We start from the raw sequence: 26,131 nt of genomic DNA on the forward strand, positions 1-26,131 counted from the left end.
GGCTGGTTCCCTGGGAACATGTGCTGGGAGCTGGGACATCTGCAGTCATGGCTCAACTGTGCTTCCAAATTCAGTGTTCCAAATCCAGGAGCTGCCCTTAAAACAGCAGCATTGGGAAGGGAGGGGGAGGGAAAAGCAAGAAAAGAGGCCCAAACATGGAAGGAGGTTAATGAATTTAATTTTGCTGGTGGTTCACAGAACCAATAAATGCATCAGTGGAAACAAACTGCAGCAAAGTTGCAATACTGCCTAAAATTCAAGTTCAGACTTGCACATCTCCTCTGTCCCCTTCCAGGGGCCCTGGGAGTTTCTCCTGACCCTGACTATGAGAGGTGCTGAGGTCACGTGCTCTCCCACAGCACCTGTGCTGGGCAGGACTCCCTGGGCTCTCCCTGGAACAGAGGAAGAATCCTTAAATAAGAGGCTCCACAAAGTAAACTTTGATATTTACAATCTGTGGGGATCCAAGAGGTTTTGTCCTCCCATGTGTGTGGATTTTGGGTTACAGTCCTTTTTTCTGATTCTTCAGAGCAAAGGAAATGCTTGAATTCTTCAACAAAACCCACTGACTGAAGTTGCTGGAGCAAGGAATTTGCTGTAAACAACTTGGCCCCAGCTGTGCTCTGCCTGCACACATGGGAGGAGCTGTGGGACCCTGCAGGTGGGCAGCAGGGCTGGGAAAACCCTTGGCACACCCTTCCCATACTCACACAAAATGATAGGAAAACTTGAAAAAGCAGAAGAGAGAAACCTCCCATTTTCAAGCAATTAATGAAAAAAAAGCAGGAATACTGTGGCATTCCACCTCAGGCAAGAAGTTCTCAGAGCTCTTGCTCCCCACAGGGAGAGGGAGCTGCACAAAGGTTTGGTGAGACAAAATCCAACTTCTGCTTGCAGGCTCTGGGCAGTTCTCAGCAATGCTCACACAGAGCTGCTCCACACAGCTGTGTTCCAGTGTTTTCCTTTTGGGATCAGGGCTGGCAGGTGCTTCTGGTGCCACTCAGCCCTGCTGAAAGATACCACCCAGTGCTGAAAACCCCACAGCTCCTTCCTCAGCAGCTACGGCTGCTCCCCCTCCCCACTGGGGAACTCAAGAGCTGGGGAACACAAAGAACTGAGGACAGGGTGCATCCCAAAAATCACCTAGGTCATCTCCTGAGACTTAACCAACCTCCCTCACCCTGTTCTTTGATAGTAAACTTGGAATTTAAACAGTGCCTGGTAAGGAATTAATGCCTGCTTCAATAGAGCTGAACACTGGGATTAAGTGGGAATAAACTGGACTAAGTCTTGTACACTGCATCCATTTCTACACAAGGAATTATTGGTGGAAAAGGGAATCTGAAGAAATTTCCGTACTATCTTGACCCTCTTGTGGAATAGTGAGCTGTGTGCCCTCATTCCATAGTGGGAAATCCCATCTCTATTTCCAGGTGATGGCAGCCCTGCTCTCCTAGGAGAGCCCTGACCCTTCTGCCACCCCTGTCCTGTCACTGCCCAGGTGCTGAAGCGATCAACCTGCTCCTGCTGTGGCCCCTGGTGAGCACAGCTGGGCAAGAACACAACAAGGAAGGGTAAAAGAAGCAGAAACCCCAACATGGACCATCTCCAGATGGAGATGAATCTGAAAGCCACCCACAGATGAGGAGACATGGGGTGTCCCCCAACATCTGATCTGGTGTCTGTGGGCTGACCATGCCCTGGCTCAGTGCAGCACTCCCAGGCCAGAAGAGAGCAAACTCCTCCTCATTCTTCTGATTTGTCTCAGCCAGGCCCCCTCCCTCCCTCTCCCCAGTCCTCTGCAGTCACAGCTGCTTTCAGCCCTGGAGCTGGACCCATTTGGCAGCAAAATGACCAAACCTGCCCTGCTGGTGCTGGTCCCCTGTCCCCGGCAGTGCCGGTGCTGTCAGAGCTGGAACAGGGGGTTGTACTTCCTGATCTCCTGAAGAAGGCGAGCCTTGTCCATGTTGGCTTCTGCCAGGGCCAGTTTCATGGTCTGGAGCTCCCTTTGCAACTCTGGCACTTGCTTGAGCTGCAAGAGACAGGCACAGAGCAAGGCAGAAGTCTTCAAGGTACACAGTAAGCTGCTCCACAGAAAACCAAAGCAGGAGCTTTTGGGATGAATTATCCAGTGATACACAACCACACCAACAGAACTCTTTTTGGGAACCTCTCAAGTCCTGTTTTTGTAACTGGAACTGGACACAGTGGGGAAGATGGAGCCAATCAGAAAACAATCCCTAACCAGATTCTGAAAGAGAACAAGTGAGTTCAGGCTGGGCAAGGTGCTCTCACTCCTCAAAACACTCATAGGAGGAGGCCCAGGCTGCTCCTCAGGGTACTCCCTTCCTGCAGCTCCCCACACCTGCCCAGGACTGCAAACACATGAAGGCAAAAGAGAATTTCCAGCTCTCTGTTGTCCAGATAGCAACAGGCAGCAGTGACTCACCTGCAGCCCATGTGCTCCTCCTGCTGGGGCTGGTGAAACAGACTCTGATGGGGTCTTCTGCTCCTCAGGGACTGACACAGGTTTTTCCTGTTTCACTGAGTCCTTCCTCTGGGAAGCTGGAAAGCAACAGAACCCACTCAGGTGTGGACATTCATACAACAGAGCTCTCAGAACAAAAAAGTAACTTTGATTCATTTCTTTCCTCCTTTCCCCCCCCCTCTTTTTATACAGGGAAATAAAATTCTCTTTCCCCTTTTAAAATAGAGAAACTAAAAGGTAATAATGGATCCAGTATGTGTATGCTTAAGGAAACATCAGACACGAATTCTCACACCAGAGAGAGGCAGGAACTGCTCCCACAGCAGGAAACACACACAAGGACTGATCCCTCCTCAGAGCCCATCCTTCCCAGCAGCAAGTTACTGACCTGTGAGATAGAAGATGCCGTCATCCCTGCGCCTCACCACGACGTGATCCATTGCCAAGGTGATTGGGACAGGGCCAGGGGAGGTGGGGTACACTGGGGGGCTGTCATCCTGGAGAAACATGAAGCACAGAAGGGATGAGCAGCTGTGACAGCTCTTGAAAGGACTTCCCTTGCCTGCAGCATCCTCAGGAGCAGCATTCCTGACCAGCAGCACCATCAGACTCACAGGGGTGAGTCCACTCTAGGGAAAGGCCTGGCTTTATGAACAGGGTGTACAGGTACACACTTCCCTTGTGTTCCTCATTCATCCCTAGGGCAGCTTTCAGAAGCAAAACCAAACAGTCTCAGGAAAAGAGAAGCTCTACAGAGGCCCCCAGCAATCCCACAGCATCCCTTCCCAAGTGGAATGCTGTGAGTGAGCTCTGCCCTGGGGGGAATCTCTCACCTTCAACGTGATTTTGGCATCCACCACCTCTATCTCCATGGGGATCACCTCTGGGATGATTTCATCCTCGAGGAAGGGTCCCAGGCTGGTGAGGCAGGACATGCAGAGCTCTGTGGAGCGGCTGTGGAGCAGCACCCGGAGGAAGCCGTTGCGCTCAGCCAGTGGCGAGTGAGCGGCTGCGCATGGACCCGACTCCAGGCGCAGGCACACCTCGGGATGGGGCTGCCTGGGCTCAGGGCTAGCAGGCTTCTCCACACCTGGATCTCCTAGAGCTGGGGCAGAGAGATCTCGCTGCACAACAGGACACCAGTGATCAGATATCAGCTCAGACGGCGCATCATGGAAAACCCATTTCAGTCCAAAAGCAGCCGAGTGACCTTGGTCTGACATCATCCCTCACATGACAGAAATCCAAATTTCAAAGGACTAAGAGCCCACACCACTGAACTGGCACTGGAGCTGGACCATTTAAGGTCCCAGGCACATCCCTTTCTCACCTCACTTTAAAACTGGCCCCTGTTTTGCATGTGCAGGACCTGGCCAATGCCTCATTCACTTTCCAGAGCTACCCCAACTCTGCCCCCCAGAACTGTCCCAGCTCTGTCCTCCACAGTGTCCCAACTCTGCCCCCACAGCTAACCCAGTGTCCTGGTTCACTCTCCAGAGCTGGCCAGTCTTTCCTCATCCCTTTGCTTCACCATGGCCACTGGCAGGACTGGGAAAGGCAGGAACAGCAGCCTGGAAACTACTCACGCTTTCACTTCAGCTTTAGGGTTGGAGCTACTTTTAGTTTTGTTTCGGTTACATTTTATGGGGCGTTGGGGGGATAGTTGATTGTTTTTAGGTTTGGCTTGGTTTTTTGGGTTTTTTTTTAACTCAAATTTAGAGGAAGTACTGTAGACCAAAAGTATTTTTCTCAGAGCAGGAATAACTTCATGGTTTCCCTGGATTGCTTTATTCACTCTTTTCATGCATCCTAGCAGCAATTTAAAAAATCCCAGTCAATGATTACTAGGCACCACAGAGCCTGACTGTGTAGGCACTTGGGAAACATCTTTCAAATGCCAGATCTGAACCCTCACACATGAGTTGTTAGGGTGTAACCACCCTAAACACTGAGGCCCCAGTTAATGGAATATTCCCTGAGGGAGGCTGGTATAAAAGCCACTTCTAACAGTGCAGCTGAGTCCCAGAGCAGCATCTTACCCACGTAGCCACGCAGGAACTGCCACATGCCAACATTGTTCAGCTGCTCTGGAACCATGTTCATCACTTGTAAAGCCACAGACAAATCATCTCCTTGTACTTCTATTGCACAGTTCACATCATTCATCTTCAGCACGAGAACAGACACCTGGAACAGCCACCAAGAGCTCACTGGTTACAGCAAACACCTCGCTTCCAGAGCCCCTCAGGGACAGAATCCTAGTGCCAGTTACTGACCAGCTGCAGACTGGGGTCTTCACTCTGGGACGTGGAGCTGTTCACCTCAGGTGACGCTCCACCCTCGTCCTCTGCCACCAGGCTGCTTCTGCTGCCCGTGTCATTGTGGGCCTGGGGAAGCTGCCCTGAAGAAAGAGGGTCCAGGCTGGGTTCTGAAATGGAAGCAACAACAATTCAATTCCATTTCTTTTTCTGGAAGTCCTGATGTCAGCACCTGCCTGAGTCCAGCCTCTCTGAAGGTACCATCCTCTGGAGAGCTCTCTCCAGCTCTTCAGATGAGTTTAAGCATCACAGAGTTGAAGAGAAAGATGTCCAGAGTGCCCAAAATCCAACCAGCCCTCCTAAATGCTCTGGGCAAGGTGCCCTCACTAGCACATCACAGCCCCTACAGCCCTCAGGACACCACTGGGATGTGCAGGGTCACCCCACACTGATTTACCCTCCTCCTCTCAAAGAAAAGGCACCTTCAAAAGCAGAAAGAGCCACTGTGAGACAACTCCTTAAGAATTTCAAAGACAAGGAGCTGCAAAAGTGATTCCATAGGAACACAGCATGGATGAGTTGTCTGTGGCACAAAGTTATCACCCCTGTGAGATGAGAAAAAGCCAAGGGCTTTACCAGAGTCTGTGAGCATCACGAAGCCATCACTGCCATCACTGTCCACGGACAGCCCGTCCTCAGGGCCACTCCCATCCACGGATGTGGTGTCAAAGGAATGCTGGGATGAGGTCCTTTTCATGGAGAAGAAACGCATTCGGCTGCTGCCTGCCCCGCCTGGGGTCACTGCTCCTTCCTCTGCTTTGGGCACAGAATCCCTACAGAAAAACCCAACAAAAGCCAGTGATAAAGGCAGGCAGCTGAGCCTGCAGATTGGGTTGGTCTCTGACCATTTGCAAGTCAGATTTCAGTACCCTCAGAACAGCCCCAAGAGATGAACATTTAACCCATCTCCAATCTAAACAAAATGGAAAGAAAGCTGGCCTCTGTCTTCCCCTCCTGCAGCCCAGGAGCCTGGCCTGCTCACCTGGCTGGGGGCAGTGACAGCATTCTCTGCATGGTGGAGGTCATCTTGTCCCGGCTCAGGCTCAGGGCATCCTTGGTGAGGGACATGGCCTCCTTGGTGAGGTCCATGGTCATGTGCAGAGCTTCCTTTGTGGCATCCTTGGTGATGTGCAGTGCACTGGAGAGCTCCACCTCGATGTTCCGCAGTGGGATGAGCTCTGCCTGGCCATTGAGGGCGGTGCCTCCTCTGCCCGAGGGCTGCGTGTCCGAGGCTGGGCTGGAAGGGAGAGCAGGGGGGCTCTGAGGGTGGCTGCTGGTCTCTGTTGGTCCTTCTGCAGCCAGGGCTTCCACAGCTTCGTGTGCTTCCTCTATCAGACCTTTCTGCTCTGCGCCCTTACCGCGGGGAGCTGCGCTCAGGGCTCCGTCGCTGGCGGATCTCGGGAGCCTCTCCTGCGGGACACTGGCACCCATATCCTGCATCCCACTGTCCTCTGGGAGCTCTGAAGTGCTGCCTAAGCCCTTCTCCGAACTGCTCTCTGATTTCAGCTCCTGCTCCTCAGCTGCCAGCCCCTCCTTGCTGTCTGAGGGTGAGAGCTCAGACTCAATCAGGCTGGTTGTATCTGAATCCAGGGATCTGGGTTCCATGACACACCCTGGAGCAGGGGTCATGAGCAGGGCCACCTCAGCACTGTGGAACATAACTCCCACACATGCAGACATGGGATCTAAAGGAGACCCAGTAATTTCCTGGGTATCTTGGGCCAGCTGCTCCTGTAGTGTTTGCAGAACTTCCTTCATCCTGAGCAGCACCAAGTACTGGTAGTGGTTGAGGCGAACTTTGACATGGACAGAGGAGGACACGAGCACATGGATATCAGCAGAAGCTTCCAGCTCCTTACTGCCTACTCCATCATCAACTTCGCAGTCAGATTCTCCCAAGACATCCATCGTGTCTGGAGCCTTATAGATATTCTTCAGATCCTGGTCAGTCTTTGATCTTTGACAAACACTGTGTTCTCTGGAGAGGCTGATGTTCTTGGAGTGGTTGCTAAAACTGGCAGAAGGCTTGATTTTCACCTCAGAGGTGGCCAGTTCCTGTCGTTTAGATATCTGAGCCTGCCTCCACCTCTTGGGCAGGCAGGCCCATATGGAAAGGGGAAAAGGGTCAACAAAGCTAAGGGCTCTGCCCTTGGAGCTTTCGGCTCCCTCAAAGCCCAGGGAGAGCTCACTGAAATTCAGAGACCACAGATCCTCAGAGGCAGAGGTTTTGTGAGGCAGCTGGGGAAAGCCTGGGTGCCTCAGTGGTCTGTCATCCACCTGGTAGGCGTGGCGCAGGAACAGGGTGTGCAGGAGGCTGAACCTATCCTGCGCCCGTGGGAACTTGGCATAGCCGGAGTGGAAGAACTCTGACCCCGTGAATTTACGGAAGAGGCTCTGGAGGTCCTGGCAGCTGCAGGAGGGAGCGTGGCGGGTGTTGGTGGCTGTCACCTCTGACATGCAAACACACAGGGCCTGCGGCCGGTCCCGGTGCTCTGTGACTTTCTTATCCACAGGGATGCTGACCTGCAGGGGGAAGAGAGACATGACAAGGGACGAGGTGAGGAAGGAATAGCAGAGGTTTATTCTGGATGAGAACTCCAGCACCAGCTCTACTGCCCACAGACCAGACAAAGCCAACACAAGTGGCAGACAGAGCAAAGTCAGAGGAAGGCAGCAGGTTTATCTCCTTGTTATGAACTCCAGCTATGCCCTGGTCTCATGTTCCTTTCACAGAGACAACACTGAAGACTGGGAAAGGAAGGAAAAGAATGGTACCTTCAGCCTGAAGCCATCCAGCCGGACATCCACGTGCTCATCCCGCTTGCCTGAGTCCTCCAGCTTGTAGGTAGCTTTGAACTGCTCCAGGCTGCGACACAGATCCAGGCAGAAGAGGTTTATCCAGAGCACACTCGGTGTGTCCAGGGTGAGCATCAGGCCGTTCAGCTGCATGTACAGGTTTGGGCATGGAACTAGAAGGAAACAGATTAATGACAGCAGGAAAGGCCGCTTGGGCACTCTGCAGCTCAGTCAGTGCAGAACCTGCACTGACAGTACCAATGCAGGGCTTCATCACCCCTGGTAGACACATCTCGGAAGGGGAGCAACTGTGCTGCACCCAGAGGAATGAGGTGACCCATTGGGACATCACCCAGAGCACCCCATGGCCCTGCTCCAGGGCTCTCAGTAAGGCTGAGCCCCAGGAACTGGGCAAACAGCAGCTGCTGCAACTCCTTCCTGCAAGCACAGCTCTGTTTCCACACTGTGCACAAACTCCATACCACCTTCCCAAAGGCAAAAAAAAAAAAAAATTGGGATGGCAAACATCAGAAAACTAAACAACAGTGGGCAGAGAATATCTAAGAGGGTTAACACATCTAGACCATTGATGACTCTTTAAGAAACTTGTGAAAGAAGGTGCTAACCTTGATGTATTACCTGGAAAGTCCTGATTGTCTGGGAAGTAATATTCTGTGAATTCAATATGGATTGCAGAGACCTGATCAGGGAGTTTGAAGATTTTTCTACTACAGGAAAGCAAGGTGGAGGGTTTCTTACTTTGCTGCCCAGCTGTAGAGACCTGAAAACAGAATGAAATGCAGTTGTGCAGAACTCAGACTTGGCAAACCCAAGTGTCCCAGTGACCCCACAGTTGCCTGTATTCAATCTGCCTCATTTGCACATCAAACATACACTGCTTTCAAGCAAAAATGTAATTTTCTTCTACCTGCTGATATTGCCAACTCCTCTCCTTTGAGGGAATTTAGTTCTTTGTGTCTCCTGTCACTGCTAGTAAGAGCTGTGACCAGCAGAATTAGGTGACATGAGCAAACAGAACAGAAATCTGTTACAGCTGTCTGCAATATCAGCACATTGGCAAGACCATCATAGTATCTGGTGCTGCAAAGAGCAAAAGCAGCTCTTGGATGGGCACATGGATGCAGGGCCTGATCCAGGGCAGAAAGCCTGAGGTGAGACTTCTCTGTCAAAAATCCACATCCTCACTAACTTCTCAAAGGCATGAAATATTTTACACTGGGCCTGCCTAATGCTTGGTGTATGCTTAGACAGGAACAGAGGGCAGAACCTGTGGTTATACAGCTCCCTCTTCTTGGAGTTTGGAATACAGAGTGTGTGCCCTCCTTGTTTCTGGTACTTAGTTATAAGATCCAGAAAAACACTGAGTTTCATATAATATGAAATTCATGAAAACAAATGTTAAAGTTAGATAGAAAAAGCTAAAAGTGTGTGTAGATTAGAAAGTTTTTTTTAATCACTGGGTGAAAAAGTTAGTTTAGAGAACAGGAGACAAGATGGAGGATTTACAGTGTTGTAACCTAACCTAACCCTAACCCTTGTCCCTTTTTCTTTCTTCTTCATGTTCTTCTCCTAGAGGTTTTTGGGTAATAGTAAGTGATTGGATAGAGAATGCCACAGTGCAGCACAGAGGTGATGTGTCATTGGGTCATTAAGAAAAATAATATACGTGTCTATTGTTAATTGGGTAAAAATAGGTATAAAGATAAAAGAACTGCGTATTTCGGGGCCATTCTGTGCATCAGACACAAAGTGTGCCACAAAGCCTTGTTTGTACCATCAGAAGAAAGAAATGTACCAGATTGCAAAGATTAACCTTGTGTAGCCAGCCTGGAGAGACCTGTTAAGTTTTGTGTTGACCTGTTAATAAACACGAGAAACAAGATTCTAATGAGCTGAGGAGTTTTCTTAGAATCATAAGAACTGAGATAAGCAGGGCTCCCCACAAGGAAGGATCCCAAAAGAATTCAGTCCAAAGGAGGCTGAGAAATCCAAGAATAAAAAGAAAAATACAGAAGAGATGCAGCAGAAACAGAAACAGAAAAAGGATTTTTTAGAGAAAAGTTACCCCTCTGAACATGAAAACTATCAGCAGTTCACTCTTGGGTTAAAAGTTTTACAGGCAACATCATAACGGCATTTAGGTTCTCTTGGGCAGTGTTTTGGATGTTGCAGGATTTGCATGATTCTTCCAGTCATATCTTGAATCATTTACTTTCATTTTTAGAAGTGCCATTACCATCTGCAGACAGTGCTGAGGTTCCTACCTGGTGCACATCCAGGTCATCCACCCGCACTACCAGGCAGCTGGAGCGCAGCCGGTGCCAAGGCGGGTGCCGGAGCCGTGGGAGACTCGTGGGAGGAGCCCGGCCCTTCTCTGGGGGGCTCTTCTGGGGACTCTGGGGAGGGTCTGTGGGGACAGAAAGGCAGAACCAGCAGGGTTTTAGTCACCTTCTTTGCACCATCAGTACTGACACCTCTGTGCTTACTGAGCAGAACTAACAGCCCCAAAATTAGAAACGAATGAACACAGCTGGGCAGGAGAAACATTCAGGACTTTTGAAGGAAGAACATTGTGAAAGGTGAGTCTGTTCTGTGGCCAGAGAACACCTTTCTAAGGCAGGTCTTAAGTATGTAATTTCATCCTTGTATCTTATAAGAAACTCAACAATAATCCGCTGCAGCCTGTCTATCCTTGCTGCAGTGCTCTCCCAGACACTTTCCTTTGCCATTATATTTATGATTTTTAGAGTGCTATGCATTCCTGCACCAACAAACCAGCCTGCTCAGCTGGGGACAGGCAACTGAAGATTTTGCTGGATGAAGCGATATTGGTACCACCTCCTGCTTCACTGGTTTTATCAAATACCATTACCTGGTTTCTGTTTGAAAGGGGAAAGTGGAGCCCTGGCAAACACAAGGTCTGTTTCTTCATAAAGCTTCTCCATCTTGCTTTGAAATTCACTGACCAACTTCTTTGCCCACTGCCCCCGAGTCTCCATTGCTTCACTGTACCTCACCCAATGCTTGCAGGCATCTCCTGCAGAAAAGCAAACATCTCAGCTTTAAAAATGTGGTTTCTTTCTTCCAGTCCAGCCTGCAATCACAGAACAGTTCTTTAAACTCCTTTTTATCCCCCTCCTCAGGCTGTGAGGTCACAGACTCCCTACCTGCCCTGTGGAAAGGATAATAATCAAAAGCCATCCTCCTGAAGGTCAGCTGGATGGCACCACCCAGCATCCCGTGCTTCAAAGCACCTGTGAAGAACAGAGCAGAGGAAAGCATGGTCAGTTCTGCAATCCCAGCCCTGATCCAGGAGAATTCAGAACCACATTGCTCTGATTGCCACCACTGATTAACTGACACCACAGCCAGGATTAAGGTACCATCTTTAGGAATCTGCACCAAAATCTTGTCCTAGGCAAGGAAAAGGACACCTCAATCAACTGCTCAACGGTTTATATGGTAAGAACCAGGCCTGGAAACTCAAATCCCAAACTGCAAAGCCCCAGTACTTCCCAACCCTCTTCCAGACAGAAAATCACTGCCTTGGCTGTTGTTTTATCTCTGCTGCTGTTTTTCTTCTCCTGACCTGACTCCCGGGCGTGGCTGTCGTCACAGATGTGCAGGTCCAGGCGGGAGATGAGCAGGTGGTAGGAGGACTCCTTCATGTCGTGCTTGTCGAAGTACTGCCCGATGCTGCTGGCATTGGGGCTGGCTCCAAAGGGCTGAGCCCAGGACTGCTGGGCACTGGGAGCAGGCGGGGTGATCTGTGGCAGAGGAACAAGCTCAGTGAGAACTCAGAGAGAGGGAAAACACAGAGGTTATAGTGTAATTAATCAACTCATGTGAATCTTCCAGCCTGTAAGGCATTGGTTTATAGGACTGAATTGGGATTCTCAGCATCTGGAGCATTTCCTATGCTCTCATAAGCGAAACCCTTTGTCTGTGGCTCCACCAGCTGCATGCACTTCTCTTGGAAGACGTTTTAAGATTCCTTAGCAAAAATGGCCAAATATTCCCCATTCCTCCTGTGCAACCTCACTGCACTCCATGTGCATCCCTGCTTCCCTGGAGCTTCCAACTCCAGCAGAAATCTCCTCTTCCCTCATCCTTGACCTGGAAAATGTATTTTATTGGCAATGAATCCCACTCATTTGGTCACCTCACTACCCCAGAGCAGCCCTGACCTGACGAGTTCCCATCAAGGAAAATGCCATGAATATGGGCCAGATGCCACACAAACAGAAACTGTCATCTTCCCTGACAGACCAATATCCAAACTCATTCACCTGTACAGACTCTGGTGCCAGGCTTTTCCTCTGCTGAGCAGATTTCTCCATGGCTTCACTCAGAGACTCAGCATATTTCATCATTGCTTTCAGCTGAGAGTCTGTCAGCACCCAGAGCAGGTCATCCAGCAGAAACATCAGCTTGGAGGCCACCACGTTGCAATCTTTGGTCTGAAACAGCAAGGAAGGAGTTAGGGACTTCAAAAGTTTCCTCCACGTAGTCTTCATAAAACACAGAAGCAAAAAGAAGGGAGGCTGCTGTGAAACTCCTCTGAGAGATGTTATCTGGTGCACATCCACAGCACCTCCTCTCACATGGAAAGTAGTCACAACCACCTCCTCTGTAGGAGACAAATTGCTCACTGTTTAATTCTTTTTTTTTTTTTTTTTTTTTTTTTTAAATCATCACATTTCCACTGACAGCTAAAAATCAGGCTGCCAGCTTTCAACTCCCAGTAAGGAGATGACAGCTCTCCTTGGGATGTTTGAACAGACTGAAAAGCTCATTCCATCCACGAGATCCTCCCCTGGGAAAGAAACTGCTTTGACATTTGGTAAGAACACAGCTGTCTCTGACAGAAAACATGGAGAGATACATCAGTTTGGGCTCAACATTTCTGAAGGGAGAGAAGGGTTGTTGAGGACTGTGGGAGGAAATATGCATCATCTCTGCACCAGGCAATGAGACCACATCCTGCAAAGCATGGAGGAAACTCTCACCCTTCTCTTGAGAGAGATCTGGATCCTCCCCTGGTTGGTGATGAGTCTCAGAGGAGTAGTAATAGGATCCTGGTCACCATTGTCTGTGGCGTCTGCCTCTATCCGCAGGGTCTGCCAGGTGAGCTCCTTGAACGTCAGAACCTGCCCAGGAGGAGCAAAACAGGAAAATCCTGAGATTTTCACAACTTCAAGGCTTAAAAGAAAAGACCCAAAACACTCAGAAGACATGAAATGAAACAAGGAAAAATCATTCATCATACTTTTCTTCTGTGATCCCAGTACAAAACCAAGGCCCCACCTCTCCCCTCTGCGGGTCTGTGATGCGGGTGAGGCGCAGGTCACTCTGCTGCCAGTTGGGGTTGACACTGTAGCCCTGGAGCTGCCACAGCTCAAAAGAAGCGTGAAAGGCCTTGGAGTGAATCTTGATGGTGATGGAATTAACAACAATAAACATCCCCTCCACGACCTTCTCAGCAAAGCCATATTCACTGCAAAGAGAAGATCCCCCCATGTCACAAGAGGCCTGGCAGAGGTAAGGCTCACACAGAGAGGTTTATAAGCAACACCAAAGGCACTTAAACCCAAGAGCAGGCAGGCCAGTGGTGAATCAAGGAGAACAGCCCCCACACCCCAGCAGGATGTCAGGGAGAAGCTGCAGGGCTCGGGGTCTGACCTCTGTCCAGCAGCAAGAGCGATGGGGGACTGTCCATTGGGCGGCCGAGGCTCCTCACACGTCCTCATCTCTACCTCCACTTTGTCCAGGTACTGCAGAGACACAACATGGGAGCCATGAACACCACACCGAGCCTCAAGCTCAGTCCACCAGCCCTAGGGTGAGATTCCAGGGCAGGGACAACCAGTTCTGGAGTCTCAATGCTCCAGGAGTCTCATGTGTTAAAGCTCTCACACCATCAGTGTCAGTGGGTAACCTGAAACCTGGTAGAGGGGAAAACAAACATAAAACAGGCACAGGCTTGCCCTGGACTTCCCTGAGAGCTCATCTGCCTCCATCCTGCAGTGAAATGAGGGACACATGGGAGGGCACTCATGACTAAGGGCCTGGATTCAGTTCCAAAGAAAATTTGAGCACTTGATGGTTTCCCTCTCCAGAATTTTTCTCAAGTAGAAGAGATTTAAAAGAGTGAGGAAGAAAAGAAGAAGGAAGGAACAAGGGAGAAAGGAAGGAAAGAAGACAAGAGAGGCAACATTACCAGGCAGATTGGGTGTGTTTTCAGCTTCGTCCACTGGATCTGAAACAATAAAGTTGAGGTTATCAGAGTGATCTTTGCATTGGAAAGTTTCAGAAATTGCAGGAAACCTTCTCAGCCCTAACTTTGAACCCCGTTTGTCTGAAAATGTCCGCAATGTCTCACTGTCTCCGGGTCAAACAGAGACACAGACAAGGGAAACAAAATTCCAGACACCAGATCTACAAACCCAGCTGAGCTTTTGGATCTTATATATCACCAGGAGTGACAGATATTCTGCAGGTCAAATTCTGCTATGGGGAGCATTCCTGGCCTTCAAGAGTTTACAACTAACTGCTGCTGTTACTGGAAGTCACACAACTCTTTTGAAGACTGCGCACAAACCAAAAAGCTCCATTTTATTTTCATACAGCAACGTTCACTCTGCAGTTCTTGTAGGAGGGAGAACAAATGTTTGTTACTAAACTGAGCAGATCTGACTCTAAAAACAGAGCACATCAGATGAGTAAGACAGACTCATTTTTACTGTCACTTGGCAGACTAGAATCATATTTCTTTTATAGAAAGTCTCTTTGATGTCCTTAAAACTTTTGAGTTCATGTAATGCAACAGTGGTTAGTACCATGTGCAATTAAACAACCTGGCAGCTTATAACAACTAAAAAACCACAATTTTTTGCTCTAAAAGACACAAGGAAGAAGAATTTGTAAGCGTTCAGCGTGCAAAGTGCAAGCCCATGCACAATCTCAGCAATTCTGCCTGTAAATGGGTAACTTCATCCATTTAAAGTTGCCTCTGCTCACCCTGATGGAGGCCTTGTTGCAGTAGACCCGGGTAATGGCGAGCCAGGTGGGCAGCTCCAGCACATTCTGCAGCACCTCCTCATCCAGCTCCAGGTTGGTCAGCTGCCCCTGACCTTTCAGTGTGCTCAGGTTGATTTTGTCTGGAGAAAGATTCTTGGTAAACCTGTAAGGGAGGAAAGAGAAAACTTGAAAACAGCCCCCAGCAAAGCTGGTGGTGAGACTGCAGGAGCATTTCAGAGCTATTTTAATACTGGAGTTTGTTTGCTGTTTTGTTAAACCCTTTCTGATATTTTTAAACCCAAGGCAATTTGGTCACTTTGGAAAAAAAAAAAAACAAACATCAGAGATGTTTTGACATTTGGAGGATTTTTTTTGTTTTGTTTTAAACTAAATTCAGGTTTGAGAAACTGAAAAATTCCTTCTAATGCTCTGGATCCCAGAAACCAGCAAAACTGCTCCAGGACAAAACCTAAGAAAACCAAAGCCAAACTCCAACAGCTCAGCAGTTTTACTCCTCTCAGAATTGCCATGTCAGCGGGGGAAAGTTTAATTCTCTAGATCCTTTTCACTCAGGAAAGCAAAAGATAATTAATGAATGACTTTTGTGGCTGTCTCTTTTTAATACCACCATTGCAGCCCAGCTTGCTCTCTGGCCAGCAGGGCCAAACAGCAACTCCCCTCCCAGAGACTGCCCCAGCTCCTTCCCCTGTTTTCTCTGCTTGAAATTCCTCCTCCCCAGGGCGGCCAGTGTTTCACCTCCCCTATGTGCAGCCCTTCATATCCCTCACGTGCCCGCAGTTTCAGTGTTGTGGATGAAATGCTTGCAGCAGGACTGCTCAAGAGCCTCTGACTTCATTAAAACCAGAGTGGCCCCAGATGAGCCAGTTCAGAGGGCAGCAGATCACAGAGGCTGTACAAGTGTTAGGAACACTTCTCCATGTCAGAGAACCCCTCTGTGGCAGCAGAACCCCTCCTGTCTCCATCAAACCTCACTCCTGTGCAGGAGCTGCCACCACAGGAGCAGGGGGCTGCACTCCAACGTCACCAGATTCAAACGTGAAGAGTTCCTGCCAGACAATTTTCCCACCGCTGAATCCAGGGCTTACTTCACACATTCCTCCATGCCAACGCTAATTCTCACTCTGTACAGTGGTCCAGAAAGCAGGATGAAAGAAAGCTCCTATTGTCGTCATAAGCAGGAGCAGGTTCCCAGTCACATGCTGCCCTGCTCGCTCTGCCCCTGCACCCAGAGTGTGGGGACTCCTCTGGGATGGGCATGAGGGGATTCTGGAACAGCCACAGCTCAAGGAGGAGAGGAGGAACCAGAGCCACACTGCCAGGACGCAGCTGCTGCAGCTGCTGTAGGAACTCAGGGTGTAGCACAAACCTGGCTGAGGCACTGGAGCAGCAGCTGAGCCATCAGCCAGGGTTTCCAGGGGTAAAAGGGCCTTTCCAAATCAAACGTTTTGTTGGAAGAGAAAGTCTGACAGACGTGTTGAGACGTTGGTGTCAAGCCTGTGCTACAGATGTAGCACTGCTGGAAGGGGAGGGCAGCGCACAGCTGTGACTTTGCCACTGCTGTTCTTCCCCTGCAGACAGCTCCTGTGCCCTACTGTCCCCTCCCTGCCCTGAGCCCAGGGGACACACTCACAGCTCAGACCAAGTTTACAACACCTGCCAGGCTGCACATTCCCTTCAAATTTGTCACTCCCTTTAACTAAAGGCTTCTTGTTTGAACATGCCCAGGGAGGTGGCTGAGGTTAACCTGGCTTTTCAGCATCCATACCAAGAAACTGAAAATTCCAGACTGTGCTCCAACAGCTGCTCCACTGGCAGGGAGCACTGAGAATCCATATGATTTGGGCCTCGAGTCCTGCTCTGAGCACCCACAAACCCAGACATGGCTGAAAATTAGAGCAAACACCTCTAAAGGCAATCCAGGAGCACCCTTGTGTTGTGTCAGAGAACCAGTTCTGCTGAAAGCTGATGTCACCATGTCTACTTGGTATTGGATACTAAGAATAAACCAAACACAACATGGACAGGTAGGTAATACCCAGCGCTTAAGCTCAAAAGCTGGCATGGGCAGTGATCAGCTCCCACTGGCTGAGCTTTCTCACACCTGCACTGAAGGATCATCCCTGTGCTGGGAGCCTCATCCCAGGATAAGAGTGCTCAGAGGAGAAGCTGCTTTCAGCTGGTAATGCAGAGGAAAAGTGTCACCTATAATTCTATATCAAGGTTCTAAAGGGGGGGAATGATGCTTAAGCTTTTTATATATTTTTCATATATTTGTAGCTTTGTAGATTGCTAATGCATGGCTGTAGCTCCAGTACTTTTCCTACCCTTTCCCCCTAGATTTTCGAACAATATGCTGACCTTCTAACCACATTCCTGAAATATTGTTTACTCTTATTCCAAGGAGGGGACCTACAATAAGGCATAGCTAGAAATGGGGGCAGAGAAGCCCTTGGACCAACTCCAAGGGGCTGACCCAGGGGTGGGTGACCGTGGCAACTGAATCTCCTATTGATAGGAGATTCTCTTACATCCTACCTTTAGATATCCTAATTAATTAATGTTATAAAATTGTAGAAATTCAATTCCGGGTGCTCCCATCACCACTGGGACACCTGGAAGCTTCCAAACAAAGGTCTGCTTTTTACTTTACTATCCTAACAAAAGGGTTATTTTTCTTTTGATTATGGGCAACACAAGCATGTGTCTGAACCAGGGCGTCACTTTCCTTTCGTGTGTGGGTGTATCAAAAATACCAGCACACCGTGGAAGAAGTAAAGCTGTGAAACACGACACAGTGTAGAATGAGGTATGAAATTGATCTAGTCAAACCAAGCAACTCTTTATCACCATCTTCTGGGGAAGGCTGCAGAGATCCTGCTGAGCAGGTACAAAACTCACCTCCAGTGATACCAGACTCCATCTAAGAATCCTTTCATGGGGCATTCCAGATGTGCCAAAATGTGCCATTCCACCCCCAAAGCAGAGCTTAGGGACCCCCCCACCTATGATGGCACAACAGAAGCTGGAGGTTTTGGAAAAAAATAAATCTCAAATGGAAAGAGATTCTTACTTTTAAACCACAGCCCAAATTTCTCAGGATATGTTGTCCAGCTTTCAGCTGCTGCCCTGTACAGGAATGCCAGATCTCCCACTGGAATAAACTCCACACTTGAGTCACTTCACCACCCACATATCAGACAGGGCACAGGAGGCCTCAGGTGAGAGTTCCTGAGAACACAAAGTTCACAGATGCCAGGTCTCTGCTGTTGCCTGCAAGGAGCTGCTCTGGTCAGTGCTAGGAGAGGAAAAGCAGTGAGAGCAGAACGTGTCAGATGCTTTCTGGCAGGCTCTCTCCATTCACACTCACCCACAGCAATGTCCTTGGCAGCACGGCTGCTGGCTTAGGGAAAGCTGAATGAAAATGGTAGCTATTGGGAAAACTAACACCAGAGGATATTTGCCCTTTTTTTTTTTTTTTGGCAGCTCTATCAGAAGTCAAGCCAGTAAACTCACAGGGCAGCACTCCTTTTGAGCCTGCTGGGATTACTCTGACAAAAGTCAACCCTGAAAATCTATTTGCTCAATCATCAGCTTGAATATATATCAAAACATGATGTCACTACTGAAAACAACTGCCCAATTTCTCAGCCTGCATATCCAGAGGCCACAAATACACTTGACTGCAAGAGAAATTTGGGTAAATCTGACTGCTGGCCCAAAGCCAGGCTAGAATAATAAATAAATTTATGTTCACATTTTTAACTGTCTCGCCACACTGTCTCCAACTGAGCAAATGCATGGACAGATAATGTCAGAAGACATCTGAAATCATAAAACTTCTCAGACCACTGTCTCATTACCCTGCTGCCACATGGATCAGGAACCTTCTTCTCAAACACTCAGCTTCTACCTCAGCCTCCCCCCTGCAGTCCTGCAGCCATCAATGGCTGTTGTACACAGCCTCAGCTCCACAAGAGCATTTCTATTAATACCTTTGTCACTATGGCTATTATATGGGGGAGCTAATTAGCTGTACACCAGTGACCTTGATTTTGCTTAATGACAAGCAAAATCTCTTGGCAGAAGGAAGTGCATGGCCTGTGACACCAGCCACAGCTGCAGGGAGCAGCTGGAAAGTCTCTCCAAACATAGGTAAGGCAAACAGGAGGAACTGATCAGCTCAGTGGAAAACCAGCCCAGGAGCCACTGGAGTTTTTGCCTCCACGAGGGTCACAGCAAGAAAACAGATCAGGATTTTCTGCTTTGATTTGGAATACAAATATGTTACTTAAGCAACTCTGACAGGAATTGGACATGAGCAAAAAAAACCCTAACAACCGTATTCTGACCAACGCAGATTTGCTCCTTCCCAAAAATCTTTTAAAGTCTTGCTTGGTCTGGTTTTGGACAGGGCTTTTAGTGGGATTTCCATCTTCCTTAGGAAGATCTTTTACAATCCAAACATCTCTGTGACGTGACATTTCACCTCAAATTAAACCTCTTATCTTAGAAGCCAAAGAGTATGTTTACTATAACAAAAGGTTCATGACTGCTAAAAGGAAAGGTGAGTGACTTTCCAAATCAGGGCTGCTCTCAATGAAGGCAGCAGCAGAAGTTTTAAGTGCAGCACACATGACTGAGGATGAACTTAAAAATAATTTTGAAGGAAATAAAACTGGGCAAGTAATCAAAACTTCTGTAAAAAGGGAAAAAATAGCTGCCTTGAAAATGCACAGGAAGAACTAAAAGCTTTTTCAGGAAGAAAAGCCATTTTACCTCCTCGAACTTTCGGTGTTAGCAGGGACCACTCTGTCTGAGAGTGGGCACAGAGCTGCTCTGCAGAGTTGTACAGGAGGAAGAGAAACTCGCTGAATTAGCAGAGGATGGGACTAATAATTGCACAGTATGAGATGGAGTTGGTATCACACCCTCTTAGCACAAAGCCATTTAGAGTTTAAAGGAATCCGATCTACACCAAACTGCCCCATTGTCAAGAAGACAAAGCACCTTTATAATTTATATTTATAATCATCTCATTTATAATTTCTAATCATCTCCTCAACTGTGTACAGCTCTGTGTACCCCAGATATCCTGGGAGGCAGGAACACCTTCCCAAGTGGACAATCAGCCTGAGAAATTCACCCTGCTTGGGTTACAGGTCAAACAGTTTCCATGTAAGGAGGTACCAGCCCGTCCCACACTCCTTATCAGGGTGGATTTAGGCACATCTGGTGTCCTTTTACACACATGCCACTGTTGGTGGCTTTCCATTATCAGCTTTCTGTTTTTCCAGGCTTCAACTGCAGTGAATGAAAGGCTGGGCCTCTCAGCCACCCAAAGCCAAACACAAAACATCCTGAGAAGTAATCAGTTGTCTTGGCTCTGTGTTACCTCCTGCAACACAATGAAGCTAAAGGAAGGCTTAGGAATTAAATTCCAAGTTAAAATCAGCATTTCCAAGGAGATGAGGCACGAGACCGAATCATTACACAGAGCAGAATTCCAGCTCACTCCTCCCAGAAGGCTGCAGCCTCCCTTGGCACCAAGGGCACTTTCCTTCCTCAACAAATATTTCTCTAGAGCGTTCTGAATGCTGAGAGGCTCCTTGCTTCACACCCATCAGCACTTCACTGGGTACTGTGAGCCCTGGAAAGCAAACCAGGAACTCATCTGAGAGGAGAAGAGGCCGAGTCTCTGCCAGGGCCTGAACTCCACCTTCGCTGAGAAGCTGCTTTGCTATTTCCTTGCCTGAACACTCAGTAAAGTTTAAATGCCAGCTGCCCCACACTCTCAACAAATTCAGAATGCAAACCCTCAAAACTTGCCAGGGAATTTCCCAAATCCTCAAGCAAATAACAGATGAAAGAAAGCAGGAAAGAAACCTAATAAATACAAGCACTAGTCCAAAGCTCTACTTCTTTGTCCTGTAATCATTTTCCTTTCCAGTGTGCAGAAACAAGCAGGTTATTACCTAATTCCGACTCAACTGAGCAGCTGCAGGGGAGGCAAGGGCTCAGGGAGTCCAGGAGAAATAAAAAGAGCCCCTTTAACAGCCCCCTTCCATCAGTGAGGCTGAAAGGCTCAGGAGAGGTTCCACAGGGTCAGCACAGGGCTTTGCAAGCCCAGAGCTGCAGTGAAAAGCCACACTTTCCTCCTGAGCTACTCAAGGGTAATTTACCTCTGCTGCAACAAGGGTCTATTTAGCATTCCAGAAACGGCACATATGCGTCTGGAGCCGAGGAGAAGTGGTTGGAAACACTTTGCACCCAGCAGCTCCATAAAACTGATCACTTGGTTCTCCCAGCAAAGTGCAGCACAGCAACCATGACTTTACAAGGGAAGACTTTAGACTGTGTGAAGAGAAAATGCCACGTCCTGTCTGTGCCCATTCCTTTTCCCCACCCTGTCTTGAACAAAGAGGCAGATGTGCGCAAGTTTACCCATAATAGCTTGGGGTTCTGCCTTGCCATCAATAATTCCTCTACATTAGAATTTTTAAGAGTAAAAGAAGCCATCAAAATGTACTGGGAAAATAAGATATTTTCAAACTAAAACACTGAGTAAAAAGGGTTTACGTCCAGCCTTACATGCTTTGCTGGGCACAGCATGTAAGAACTTAGAGACAAGCTCATGACCAGGGGTTTGGTGCTGGGACCTGAGAGAGCTCCTTCCTCATAAACTGCCTCATAAAGTCCTGCCAAAAACTGCTTCATGCTCTGGATCCACCCTGGGTGCTGGGGCACCAAAGGAACCATTACCTGGCTGAACAGCACATGCTGAACTGCAGGAGCAGGATGCTGTGGAGATGGAAAAGTAACGGTTTTTATCAGCATTTAACAGCTGGCAGCTCTGTGGTTTCATGTACTTCCTTCCCATTGCTGCAACAGCTATTTTAGGCAAATGATCATCTTAGAGATCATCACAGAAATTTCCCTGATCACCGGAAGAGGATATTAAAGCAGCTAAAGCCAAAACTGAAAAGCTGGTCAGAGGTTTTGCTGCCTAAATCACTTGAGATTCTGTAGCTTCCTCAGGCCATTCCCAGATGCAATTTCTTTGGTTTCCTCCTTACCCACCATGCTCACTAAATTGCTTCCAGGTAATTTATAATCAAGGTCAGGAAACTGGGAGAAGCCTGGAGGGTTGGTAGCAAGCAAATCTCTCTTATTGGTGGTAGCTTTTCCTGACTCAAGGGTGTCCCACAGCCCTCACGAGCTGCATGTGCCATCCTGTGACTGCAGCAAGGGCACAGCTGCAGCGCAGTGCTTGAACACGCAGCGATGCTGCAAAACACTTCAGGGCAAGGGAGAGGCAAACAGAGCAGGAATTCAGGGTCTGTTCTCTTACAGCAGTTCCCAGACTGCAGCATTTGGGCAAGAAATCTAAGCTGAGGGGTAAAAGTGCACTTTAAACTCAGTGAATTCCCCACATTCGTGTGCTGGACAAAGGCAGAGCTGTTGACATGGCCTGACTTGCCTGGTGCAAGCCACAGAGCCCACTCTAATGATTCCTGAATGGCACAGAACAAATCCCATCTTCTAGGTGGAAGAACTGCTCTGTCTCACCTGCCCACCTTTTCTGAGGAGAGGGATGGGTCCCTTTGAAATAGCATATCTCATTTCTGCCATCCTGACCCCAGGGAGTCTCTCACACCTTGGCAGGAAGACAACAGCTGCAAAGGCCTTTCTCTGCCCCGCTTCAACCTGAGTGAGTGCCAGTCTCTGATGGTGGGGATGGACAGGGAGGAGTCCCAGTCCTAAACAAGGACTCCCAGACAGCTCCACGGCCAACTGCAGAACAGGCAGGACTCACACACAGTGCAGTGCTGGGTCTGGGAGCCAGCTCTCAGCTCTTTGTGCTGACTGACACAGAAGCAGCACAACCGTACAGAAGGGGTAATGCCAAAAGCATCTTCAGGGCTAGGAAGGTTCTGAGATGCTCACATCCAAGTTAGGAAACAACAGCCCCCAGGAGCTCAGCACAGCACACGCTTCCACACCCACACATCCCTGCTGCCAACCGGGTCTAGGACAAACCAAAGCCACACCATGAGCATGCCTGGTCACTTCACTTACCCATCAACTGCAAATGAGAGAGGGCAGGAGTCAGACACCTTACTTGGGAAAAAAGGGATGCGAGGTCTAACCCTTGGACTGAAGAAGCACTCCTCCATTCCTCCTCCACTGAGGTGCAGCACCATTTCTGAGAGCTACACAATGCTGTTTCTCCTTGCTGAGTACCTGAGCTGCCCTGATAAGCACCTCAGTATTACACCTTGCACATGCTGCTCCCCTGCTTTGTTCTCTACCAGTATTTTTAATTCTGTTTCTAAAGCCTATCTCACTTACCTGAAAAGGTGGCTCCATCCTATGCTGAGGACCGCTTCCAAGTCCACAACCTGCTATCCACTCATTTCTGTGCTGCACATCTGTTACACGTCTGCCTACACCAGTGATATATGCTCTGCACTCTCCTCTGCAAACAGCTCTCGTTTTCCACACAGGTTTTCCTCTCTGGTAACACATCTGCTGTTGTTAACTCCTCTCTCATTTCTCCTCTGCTCCCTTTCCACCCTACTTCCACAAAGTTACTCCTCAGCTGCAGTTCTCTGGGGTCCCTGTCAGAGTGAGACACCATTTGTGGTCTCCTTCCCCTGTGTTCAGACCTACCCCCAAACCCCAGTACAGCTCCTCTGCCGACACCAGCTTTTATTTCTTCCCAGCAGGACTGCACGTTGCATTTCCTCTGGAAGCCATGTCCTGTGTGCTTGTTACTCCACAGGCTCACAAGCTTCAACACGTGTCCCAAAAGAAAACGTCACAAAGCAGCTGTTATAGGCAGCAGGGGATAAAACTCTCCAACAAAATTAAATAAAAGCCATTTTGGCAAGGATTTCCACTGCAGTGCTGAGAATTCAAAATCCCAAAGTAGAACATGAAGTTGAGGCAGTTTGGCTTGTGGATAAACAGGGCCTTTGTCACATCCTGAGAACTTGGATCTGCTGCAGCTACACCAACAGTGGTTAAAACAAAAAGACAAGAAGCAGCTACTTTCAAATAAGGCCAGGAAAAGGTAAAGGCAGATCACTGATTTTATTTTAAAGCATTAGATGTGATTCCATGAATAATTACAGGCTGGGAAACACAATCATGCTCAGAGCCAGCAGCCAATGCCCAGGCAGCTCTGAGGGAGCCCCTGATTGGGTTCCAAACACTCCCCAGCACTGCAGCCCTGTGCCCGCCCGCAAGCAGCAAGAACTGAAACCACCTCATCTGTTTGCTTTTCCAAGCTAAATATAGGACAAAGGAGTGAAAGGCACAGATGGTGAAAGCTCCGCAAGTTTTTAGGTTCTCCTGCTCTAGGAATTTAAGCTGCTGAAGCACAACACAAGGCTGAGCCTTCTCAAATACCTTCACAACTGGGCAAAGCCCAGCTGTACCAATCCCTGCCATGACCACCACAGCCATCCCACACACACATGATGTGAGATCACAGGAACGGTCAGGTGGAACACCCTGTTCATGTTTCCCTGGTCCAGCTGCCTCTCCTGACCGTTTTCTTACAAATTTCCACATAGAAGAGGGACAAAACCACACCCCCGTGCAGAAAGGACTCCGAGTGGAGACACAACAAAAAGAACAAGGAATTATTTCATATGCAAATGTGAGCAGAAAATAAAGGCAGATTAATGATTCAGTAGCAAAATTCTTCCAGGCAAATGAGCGTGGCTGAAAGAAAACCCAAAGGGAGGGTGAAGATGAGGTATTTCGAGGGAACAAAAAAACTTAATCTTTTTTATACACCATTAAACTGGGTTCAAACTGCATTTCTGCAAAGATCCACAATCCTTGTGCAAGTGAGGGGCAGGATCAGAGTAATCACCCAAACAACAAAGTCCAGCTAGTAGGAAAACAGGCAGAGATGCTGAATGTTTTGAGACTCCTTGTTCTCCTTGGAACCGCCCAAAGGATACACAGATGAACACTAAGAACTGGCCCGATCTGAGGGAAAAAGGGGCACTTTGGGTAAGAATATGCTGCAGCAGTGGTAAGGAGAGACTGAAATGCAAAATTAAGCAAAAGCACCGGCAAAATTGTATTTATGTAAAGAAAGAGAAAGAAAAACACCCACAGGAGCAGCACTCAGGATAAAGCCTGGTTTCACCCTCTGTCAAGAAGTGCTCTCAACCACCTCTCCATGCTATACAATACTTCAGTGCCTCCTTAACAGGAGGCTGAATCTGTGCTGACCACAACACACCTTTGTGAGGTGAATGAGACAGAAATCTCAGAAGCTTGAGATGTCAGGCCTCGTAGAAATCCATTTAAACCAACACCCAGAGGAGCTCCAGTAGTAGCTCCATCACTCCTCCTTCGGGACAGTGCCGAGAGAGCTGGAGCACGGAGCAATTGGTGACTCTAAGACAGTCCTGCACTGCCTACTCAGGGTGTGTGGGGATGATCATTCCCAGGATCCACCTCAGAGGGCTAGCATTCGTGCATCACAGCAGTACTGACCCCATCACGCAGCCCTCACAGGTCACTTCAGACCCCTCACTCTGAGCGTGTCCAGCAGCAGGGATGGACAGGAGCTGCTCAGAAAGCACAGAGGACAAGCGCTGTGCCCTCACCTGCACCCTCACAGGCACGGCGCCTTCCTCTTCACGCTCCCCTGATCCCGCAGCGATGCAGAGCGAGGTCGTGCCCGCAGCCATGAGGTAACACAGGCAGCTCTTTTGTCGCCGTGAAGGGAAACTGAGGCACCGCTATGCGCTCAAGGCCCGCCCCGAGCAGCGGCAGAGCCGCGGCCGCAGCTGCATTTACCGGCAGAGCCTCACGCAGGGACCATCCGCTTTTCCTCAACGCCCCTCGCAGCGCCTTGGATAAACTTCACTGAAAATGTCGGAATACAACGCCAACACCCCCTAGAGCCGGTGCCGCCCCGGCGCTGTTCGTGTTCCCCTCTCGCCTCCCGAACTTCCACTGCCGCTGCCCGCGGCCCAGAGCCGGCACGGCCGGGCCGCGCCGGGCGCCGACACCGGGCACCGGCCGGGTTCGCAGGGCTCCGACTCTGGGGACGGGGCAGGGCCAACTCCGGGCACGCTGGGCCCGCTGCCCTCGGACACCAGAGTCCCCACGGTCCTCGGACACCCCCTGACCCTCAGACACTTCCCCGGCCCGGCGGCTCCCCAGCCCGAACAGCCCCTCAGCCCCCCCGGGCCAGGCAGTTCCCCACCAGCGCTGCCCAAACCCCCAGGCCCGGGCCCTCGTCCCCCGCAGCCCCCCGGGAGGAGGACGAGGACGACGAGGAGGATGAGGAGGAAAAGGAGGAAGAGGAGCGGGAGCCTCACCGGGAGAGGTGCTTCAGGATCTGCTTCTTGATGATGCCCGCCATGCCGGGCCGGCGGGTCAGGCCCGCGGGCGGCGGGACCCCATCGCGGACCGCCCGCTCCGCACCGCCCGCCCC

The 26,131-nt window shown here is 49.3% G+C and overlaps 1 protein-coding gene across 4 annotated transcripts; it reads right to left on the reverse strand.

Annotated features, from left to right (window-relative positions):
• Nucleotides 1–159: 159 nt before the first annotated feature.
• Nucleotides 160–26,131, reverse strand: UHRF1BP1 (UHRF1 binding protein 1). Of its 4 annotated transcripts, XM_015650795.3 has the most exons (22): nt 26,016–26,131; nt 14,644–14,806; nt 13,844–13,882; nt 13,306–13,397; nt 12,931–13,120; nt 12,633–12,773; nt 11,913–12,083; nt 11,213–11,390; nt 10,791–10,877; nt 10,496–10,660; nt 9,888–10,030; nt 8,242–8,383; nt 7,582–7,775; nt 5,789–7,329; nt 5,383–5,579; nt 4,765–4,916; nt 4,528–4,675; nt 3,322–3,593; nt 2,877–2,985; nt 2,450–2,565; nt 1,861–2,032; nt 160–1,006 (listed from the first exon to the last, which is right to left on the reverse strand). In XM_015650795.3, exons 1-21 carry the CDS (start codon nt 26,057–26,059, stop codon nt 1,907–1,909), a joined length of 4,410 nt encoding a protein of 1,469 aa, XP_015506281.1. In that variant the 5' UTR covers nt 26,060–26,131; the 3' UTR covers nt 160–1,006; nt 1,861–1,906. The 4 variants fall into 4 exon arrangements, with proteins under 4 accessions (XP_015506281.1, XP_015506280.1, XP_015506279.1 ...); XM_015650794.3 differs by having other exon boundaries at nt 160–2,032; XM_015650793.3 differs by lacking the exon at nt 160–1,006 and having other exon boundaries at nt 1,914–2,565.

Source organism: Parus major, chromosome 26, assembly GCF_001522545.3.
Source record: "Parus major isolate Abel chromosome 26, Parus_major1.1, whole genome shotgun sequence".
NCBI classification, from domain to species: Eukaryota; Metazoa; Chordata; class Aves; order Passeriformes; family Paridae; genus Parus; species Parus major.